The sequence below is a fragment of the Panonychus citri genome, unplaced genomic scaffold (assembly GCF_014898815.1).
Source record: "Panonychus citri isolate SS breed McGregor unplaced genomic scaffold, ASM1489881v1 Contig00062, whole genome shotgun sequence".
NCBI classification, from domain to species: domain Eukaryota; kingdom Metazoa; phylum Arthropoda; class Arachnida; order Trombidiformes; family Tetranychidae; genus Panonychus; species Panonychus citri.
Genome location: NW_026515467.1, coordinates 32386 through 41472, shown reverse-complemented (window position 1 = coordinate 41472; position 9087 = coordinate 32386). Strand labels below are relative to the sequence as shown.

Genomic DNA, 9087 nt, shown 5'->3' with positions numbered 1-9087 from the left:
ATTCAACGAAATTGCAAATCTCCTTGGAGAATCGGAAATTGTCAAAAGTGGAAGATGAGGAGGCCATGATTGTGAAGACAAAAGTGGGTGAGAGATGACATGTAGAGAGAAGTAGTTAATAAAAAGATGACTCTGGATCATGTTGAGGGTTTTGGATCAAGTTGAGGGTTTTGGATCAGGGGGTTTCTGAATCAAGTTGAGGGTTCTGAATCAAATTGAGGGTTTTGGATCAAATTTTTCCTGTCCTTTTTTGGCGCGAAATTTAAATTTTTTTAAAACAGTATAAAAGAGGATGAGCTGACGGTAGTCAGCTCATTCGATACGGTTTTCTCCATGAAACATAACATGATTTTACGAATCATCATTTTCACAATTATAACAGTCATTTTACTACTAATATTCCGTGCAATATTTTTTGATAATATCAAATATGACCAAATCAATCTGGCCTGATTATCGGATTGATAATATAGTTTCAATATGGTCAATTGGACCGATAGACATCAAAGTCGATAATACAAACCGAAAGAAAAAATTCAACGCTCAAGTTATAAGAACTGATAATGGTGTGCTGCTAGTTTTTGCATCTGGAAAAATCACAGCAACTGGATTCAAAAGTCTACCTATGACAATTCTAACATTAATGGAAATATTTCCTGATCGTGAAATATCATTCATCAGAATATCTAATATAACAGCATCAAGTTATAATTCAGTAAGGTTCAATACTGAAAAACTTAAACAATTATATTGTAAAAAAGATACAAGTTATGAACCTGAATTATTCCCTCCAATATATACAAAACTAAATGGACTAACAATCATGTACTTCCATACTGGATCAATCGTAATTGTTGGCGCGAAAAGTGTCGAACAAATTGAAACTGCGATTGCGCAGTTCATGGACAGAATCAAATCACTATAAATAGAGAGGTTCAACTAAATGAAAATTCATTTATCATTTGAACTTTGAAGAGTAAACATCAAAAATGGGTTGTATAATCTGGAAAACACACAGAATCTTTAATGGTCCAATCATCTTTAAAATTTCTCGAAGTGAAAAATGTAATCGACTGGATATCAGATATAGTTATAATAGTTCACCGACTAAATTTGGAATATCTTTAACACCATCAGAGTTTAAATTTGTATTTAATTTCTTCAAAAATAATGACTTACGTAATGAACAAGCCTTCTTCTACGATATCCACATTAAAAGAATCGGAAGTGAGACACTAAAAATAATGAAAAAAGATTCTTATGTTCTAACTCCAATGGATTTCTGGAGAGAAGTCACACCATTTGTTCCTGCTGCTCTATTTTTGTTATCCAAGGATCTACCTATCAAACAGTTAATTGACTTATACATATTATCTTTATTAACAACTGAAGAGAATTTATTAGAACATAAATTCACAGCAATAAGAGGTAATAAAGTCGAGCCTGAAAAGTGTTATCTATTCAACCTAGGATTAGTTACTGCTGATGATTTACTCAACACATCATTAGATGTCGCTGCACTCACTCGATTTGCTCAGTCCGATCCGAAACTTTTCTGCTCACTCGTCAAACTACAGTATAAATAGAGATGATCAAGTGAACACAAGTTCATTTGTCATCCAAACTTTGAACAGTCAACATGGAATATATTTGTGCTTATTTCGATACTCAAGGTATCTATGTTAATGGTACTTATCATCCACAAGAGATTGCAATGTACGGTGATGATCATTTAATTCATGTGAAAGTGGGTAAATTTTGTGAATGTAAACCAACACCCAAGGAAGAAAAACAGATACAATACCTCGAGAAGTACCATCACGGATTAAAATATAATGGATTCACTAATGGTTTAAGTTATGATGAATTGGAAGCTCTATGTGTTACTTTTTACAGAGCTTGCAGAAACAAATCAAAATTAATTGTAGCCGTTCGATCAGTTGAAGCAGAAATTGTCTTGAATAAATTCAATATCCCTCTAATTAATATCAACGGAACGTATGGTGCTTCATACAAATTAATTGATCAGTTAAAACAACCATGTTATCTACATTCTTCTAACGTGAACACAAGATGTTCACTAAATATTGTCCAGTATATGAAAAAACATATGGATTATGTTAAAGAACATGGAATAGATGTTGTTGATAATTAAATTTATGTTAATCATTTTTCAAAATTTATGTTAATCAATTTTCAAAAATTTCTATTAATTATTTTTTTCAAAAATTTATATTCATTTTTTCAAAATTCATATTCATTTTTTTCAAAATTCATGTTAATCATTTTTTGTAAAATTTCTTTTTTCAAAAAATTTACGTTAATCATTTTCATAAGAAATATTCGTAAAAAACGTTTTTTCAGATTTTTCCAGAATCTACTTAAGAATAGAAAACAATAAACAATTTAATCTTTAAAATGCAAACTTTCTCTGTTTATTTACGTCATCCATTTACAATGATGATTGCTGGTCCAACAGGTTCGGGTAAAACTTATTGGATTAAGCAATTAGTATCAAATGTTAATAAATATTGTTACCCACCACCAGAAAAGATAACTTACTTTTACGGAGAATACCAGGAAATATTCAGTTCAATGCCGAATGTTAATTTTATTCAAGGTTTACCTGAAAATTTAATACAAAAATTTGATGGTATAAAACCAGAATGGATTATTATTGATGATTTAATGTTTGAATCAACAAATTCAAAAGTGATAAGTGAATTATTTACTAAAGGATCTCACCATCGTAACTTATCTGTTATTTTATTAGTACAAAACTTTTTTACTCGTGGTAAAGAATCGAGAAATATCTCATTAAATTCACAATATGTAGTTTATTTTAAAAATCCTCGTGATCAATCAATGATAACTAATATCGGAAGACAAATTTTACCTGGTAAAGTTAAAAAGTTACAAGATATTTATGAAGATGCAACAAGAAAACCATATTCATATTTATTTTTCGATTTAAAACCTGATACCCCAATAGAAACTAGATTTCTCACAAATGTACTTGATGAAGAATCATATATAACAGCATATTTAGTATAAGAAGTTCGATTCTTTTAGTTGATTAAAAATGACAGTTAAACGTGCACTCAAGTGTTATTCTTGCTTGCGACAGCTTGCAAAGACGAAATCACATATCCAAAGAAGAAAAATCATTACCAATTCACCTAAATCTATTTACCCTGTAATTACCGATATTGCTAAACAAATCTTGAAAGGTGTAATACCTTTGAAACCTAAACATAAAACCAAACTCAAACGGTATAAGAAAGATTTACGTCTTCTCACCGGTAAATCTACATTGAAACAGAGACAAAATCTGATTAATCAGAAAGGTGGATTCTTACCATTATTAATTAAACCAGCATTGACACTATTAGCAACAATTGCTGCAAATAAATTGTCAAAATAATGAATACAGTAACTCGAATGTACTTGGTTTCTGAAGATCAATATAAACGTAATGTTTTGAGACCCAGTGTAACTAGACGTATGTTAAATAAAAATTTACCAACTGAAGTTAAAGTTAAATTCATTAATAACATGTTGGCAAGAACAAAAGAACATAATCTCGAACATCAAAATTACCGTGGAACTGAATTTTATAATGAAGATCAACAATCAGAACCATCAGAATTTGAAAGTGCAGTTTCACATACAAATGATCGGACTTTAATTGATACTAAATCGGAAGACGATACATTACCAATGGAAACATCAAGTCCATATCGATTACCACCAGAACCTGTAAGAGTTTCTCCGTATCCTTCAAACTCAAGAATGGATGCGAAAGATGCACTAACAACATTAATCAGAGGGATCCCTGGTTTACCGAGAAAGGAAAATCACAAATGAAACTGGAATACCTTCAAATGCGAGTAATATAGATGAAATCATTACTTACTTACGAACGGTTGGTGCAAGAACTAAATTCCCAAATGGTTCAAAAAGAGTATTAACGATGATAAGATTAAAGTATCCAGGTGCAGTTAAACTAATTAAGAACGAAAAAGCAATTGAATTTATAAATGACTTGAAATGGGAGGATCTAGTATCGAACAAGAATTAGAAAAAATTTATTATGATCCTGAATCATCTGGATCATTTGGAGGTATTAAAAAATTATATGATACTGCAAGAATTAAAATTTCCAATTTAAAATTCAATGATGTTGAATCATGGTTGCAAAACCAAGAAACATATAGTTTATTTCGTGAAAGAAAAAAACCATTCCCAAGATTACCTATTCTGGTTGATAAAGTCGATGAGCAATGGCAAGCCGATATCATGGATATGAGTTGGCTTTCAAGAGCCAACGATCAATATAAATACTTATTAGTTGTTATTGATTGTCTAAGTAGATTTGCCTGGGCTGTTCCTTTAAAAGATAAATCTTCGAATACAGTTATTAACGGATTTAAAGAAATATTCAAATCGAGAAAACCAGAAAAATTACAAACTGATCAAGGAAAAGAATTTGTTAATCAATATTTAAAACAATATTTACAAAAACTTAATATTAATCATTTCACATCAACTGATGATTTAATTAAATGTGCTATTGTCGAGAGATTCAATCGTACATTAAGATCCCGAATTTATCGTTATTTACATTATAAAAACAAACACAAATATATAGATGTATTAAATAAAATAATCAATTCATATAATAACTCATATCATCGAACTATTAAAATGACACCAATTCAAGCATTAACTAACCAATCATTAGCTGTTAGTAATGTTTTCCGCGGTCAAAAGAAAAATAAAAGGAAACAAAAACCTTACCAAGTAGGAGATAGTGTTCGAATAACAAGAGCTAAAACTATTTTTGAGAAAGGTGCAACATCAACATGGAGTCGTGAAATCTATTATATAACTAAAGTCAAACATACACCTCAAGGATATGTTTATCGTCTACGTGACTATGATAATGAACCAGTTACATCGATTTTTTATCATGAAGAGATCTATCCTGTAGTTGAACCTGATTTATATAAGATCAATGAAGTTTTAAGAACTAGAATAAATCCACGTACTAAAAAGAAAGAATATTTCGTTTCCTGGGTTGGATATCCTGACAAATTTAATTCCTGGGTTGATTCAATTGAAAATGTCGAATGAATTTGTTGTTGATGTTATTTCTAATGCCAGTATGGATATTTATAAAAACAATACATTATCTCAATTTACTAATCGATTACCTAAAAAACTTATTCTTGATGGTGAATGGTCGGTAGCTGTTCAAGAAATTATTTACCCTCTTGCACATAGAGGCAATAGAATGAATGTTATGTTAATGAGTCTTATTCTCAAAGATTATTCATCATACAGGTACAGTGAAATTCTGTTCTAAAGAAATCATCTATCCATCAGGATAGATCATCAATGTTAATATATGATAAGAAGCTAATGGACGTCATGAGAAACTTTTACAACCACTTTACCCAATGTTTAATGACCAATCGTTCTTCAGACTTCTCGGTTTTGATTGGTACGTGTTCAAAAAGAGAATTCCTGAAGCTAAGAAAAATGGGACATTTGAAATAACTGCTCCTTATCAACCTGATACTGGACCTAAAGGTCATTTAGTGTTCATTTGTACTGATATTATACATGAACATTTAGTTGGTGATACTCATGCAAGAGTCTTGAGAGTGATACCTTTAAATAAAAATACAGGTGATACATTAGCTCACATTACATTTACAACACCATATTATTATCCAGTTAGAATGAATCAAATTGAGGAAATAAGTATAAGAATTGTCGATGAAAGTGGTGATAATATTAAATTCAAATCTGGACGTGTCTTTCTAAGTTTACATTTTAAACGAAAAGAAATTGTTTAAGAAAAGAAAATTAAATAAGAGAATTAAAAAATGAATCGAAAAATATATTGCCCGTGTGATAGTGATTTCAGTCATCATTTTCAGCATCAAGCTGGCTATGGTATATCTGATATTTCTGTCTTTAGAGGTCAACCATATCAGAGAGGATACGGAATTGGATCAGTTTTTGCACGTTATGGAGTCCCAATATTAAAATTTCTAACTAAACATCTAGTGAGAACCGGTATGAATGTTGGTGCTGATTATCTTGCCGGAAGTGACTTTAAATCTTCATTTAAGGCTCACGGTAAACAGGGTTTAAGAAATGCAGCAAAACAAGGTTTGAGTAAATTAAGTGACTTAGTTGACCAAACTGGTAGTGGTATAAGAAAGAGAAAACGACAAGTTAAAATCATCAAGAAAAAGAAACGTGATATATTCACATAATGGAGTACTTACATGAATCATCTATGCCTGCAAGCAAATCTGAATTACAAGTATTTTCAATCCCACCAACACAAACAGCAATTGAAAGTAGTTATGAAGTGGAGTACCGTCCTAATGCAAGTCTTGAATCTAGTAATTTTTATGAAATTAATGTTCCAGCAAGTGAAGATTTTACAGATTTGGCATGTACAATGCTTCATATTCATCTTAGTGTTAAAACAGTTGCTGGTGCAGTACTTACAGAAGCAAATAAAGTTAAAGCTGTTACTAATTTTGGTAATTCGTTATTTGAACAAGTGGACTTATCTCTTGGCTCAGTTAATACTGTGCAAGCCAATAATACATACCATTACCAATCTTATTTTGAAGATTGTTTTTTCCGATTTCCCAATCCAATGGATTCCGGATTCCAAGTGTCTGAAACTAATTTACGATCATCTTTTGACTTGTATTTTCGTTTACATTCTCCATTATGTGAACAGGATAAACTTTTAATCAACGGAGTTCCATTAACATTTAGATTCACTAAAAGTCCTGATGGATTTTCATTAATCAAATATGATGCAGCTGATACAGCTAAATATGAGATCAAATTTGAGAAATTTTCTCTACACATCAAACGTGTTAAATTATTCCCTGAAGCTCAGAAAAGTATAATTGCAGGTCTTGAAAAAGGCCCTGCAAAGTATTTCATAACAAGGAACGATACTAGAGTTTTCTCAATTCCTTCAGGTCAATCATCAGCTTCAATCGAAAATGTATATCATGGTGTTTTACCTCGTAGAATATTAGTGGGATTAGTTAAAGATGCTGCTCAAGAGGAAAGCATTTATCTCGATCCCTTTGAATTTAAACATTTCAATACGAATTTTATTTCACTCAACGTTGATGGGAATATGATTCCATCAATTCCGTACTCACCTAATTTCAGTTCTAATTATTATATGAGAGAATTTATTAATTTATACCGATTCTTTGGACAAGATGAAGGTATCCCACAACTTAATATTACATATGATGAATATGGTAAATCATCTACTTTATTTTCATTTGATCTCTCACCTGACGGATCAATTGGTGCTGAGAACGGGACATTATCTCTGATTAAAAGAGGTAATATAAGACTTGACATTAAATTCAGTGATCGATTGAAACAATCACTTAAAGTTATCGTTTTTGCTCAATTCGATAATCTAATTACAATTGATAAAGACCGTAACGTAAATTTGGATTACTAAGAATGTTAACTACAAACGATATAATTACATTACTTACTGATGTTCCCTGGTTTGCTGGTGTTTTCCCGATCGATCAATTACCAACAAATCTCAGTAAAGATAAAGCAATCATTATCAATTTAGATGAAAGTTATAAAGAGGGAAGTCATTGGGTCGCAATGTATCTCGATACGAATAAAATCGTCCATTATTTTGATTCATTCGGAAGGAAACCTCAAGGGTTAATACTAACATTTATTGAGAAAATATCTGATTATTATCTATTCAATCCTAATAAATACCAAGGTAACTTATCAGTTGCTTGTGGATTTTTCTGTCTTCTATTTGTAATTTCAGTTTATAATCTAAATGACTTTTACAAGTTATTTCGCGGTTGTGAACATATTAATAATGAGACAAAATTGATTCATGTATTGAAAAAATATTTAATTTTTTGAATTATCAAAATGGAAATGATTAATAAATTTTTTTTAAACAAATATAAACATTAATTTTTGAAATTGATTATTTAATTGAATAATGACCATAAGGAATAGATGAGTTTTTGTCTAAGTAGTAACGCTTATCCTCAAATGGTGAAATCATTAATTTTCGTTGATTCATCATTGTTATATTGTGATCAAACGACTGTATTCTTGTCGAAGATCCTGCTTTTATTGACTCATTGTAAAGACACTGTTTATAGTCTTCGAATGAAATTTGCTTGAGAGAAGTTCTTGGGACTCCTTTCGCTCTTTTCTTTACTTCTTTGAGTGTTTTGATTGTATAAAGTTTGGCCTTGAGCCCTATGAACTCAGTAATTTCATCTCCGGCGATTTCATTCTTGAGATATCCTATTTTCTTTTTATTCTCGTTAGAGAAAAGATGATGTGATTGGGGGTAATTTGAAAAATCCATTATATGAGAAAAATTATATAAATCTGAGTTGATGTTTTCAGTTTTGATATGATAGATCAAACTATCAGTGTCGGTATAAATAAGTTCAATATTTGAACCATAATATCTCTTGAAAGTATCATAATGCAGTTGATAAACTTTAAGTTTCGCAAGCTCGAGTACAGTGAAACCAACTGCAATTGGCTTGTCCATTTTAATAAGTAAATTTTTAAGTTGAAAAATTGCTTTGTCTTCGTCAAGGATCACAAATTTTTTCAACTGATTTTTTCTCATCAATCTCTCAGCTTGAATATCTTTAAGTGCGATTTGTACCTTCACATGTTTTCTTTTATCCTCTATTGTTTTTCCATAAATAGAGTTAACCAGAAGCTTCCAGAAGTCCTTTTCGAAATCACTTTCCGCTTGTTGTCGTTTCGATGTACAAAAATCAACGTATTCAGCAAGCCATGGTTTCTGATTGAATTTGATTATTCTATGAATTTTAGTTACTTTCATACCCTTTTCCACATAAAACTTCAATACTTGGTAATGAACAACATATTTGATCTTGTGAGTAAAAGTTGTTACAAGTTTGCTTGTTGGGTATGATTTTATTCCAGTCTCAGCTAAGTTTTCCAATAGGTTTACCTGATAAGGACTGTAAAGTGATGATGTGATGAGCA

The 9087-nt window shown here is 30.8% G+C and overlaps 3 protein-coding genes across 3 annotated transcripts; all 3 read left to right on the top strand.

Moving 5' to 3' along the window:
• Nucleotides 1-430: 430 nt before the first annotated feature.
• LOC128385944 (TATA box-binding protein-like 2) lies at nucleotides 431-925 on the top strand. The gene has a single exon (XM_053344877.1). It carries the CDS (start codon nucleotides 431-433, stop codon nucleotides 923-925), a length of 495 nt encoding a protein of 164 aa, XP_053200852.1.
• Nucleotides 926-4707: 3782 nt separating this feature from the next.
• LOC128385943 (uncharacterized) lies at nucleotides 4708-5136 on the top strand. The gene has a single exon (XM_053344875.1). It carries the CDS (start codon nucleotides 4708-4710, stop codon nucleotides 5134-5136), a length of 429 nt encoding a protein of 142 aa, XP_053200850.1.
• Nucleotides 5137-6289: 1153 nt separating this feature from the next.
• On the top strand, nucleotides 6290-7528 carry LOC128385942 (uncharacterized protein F54H12.2-like). The gene has a single exon (XM_053344874.1). It carries the CDS (start codon nucleotides 6290-6292, stop codon nucleotides 7526-7528), a length of 1239 nt encoding a protein of 412 aa, XP_053200849.1.
• The last annotated feature ends 1559 nt before the right edge of the window (nucleotides 7529-9087 follow it).

Coding starts and splice junctions, on each gene's coding strand:
- LOC128385944 (XM_053344877.1), top strand. CDS start 431: ATGACCAAATCAATCTGGCCTGATTATCGGATTGATAATATAGTTTCA.
- LOC128385943 (XM_053344875.1), top strand. CDS start 4,708: ATGACACCAATTCAAGCATTAACTAACCAATCATTAGCTGTTAGTAAT.
- LOC128385942 (XM_053344874.1), top strand. CDS start 6,290: ATGGAGTACTTACATGAATCATCTATGCCTGCAAGCAAATCTGAATTA.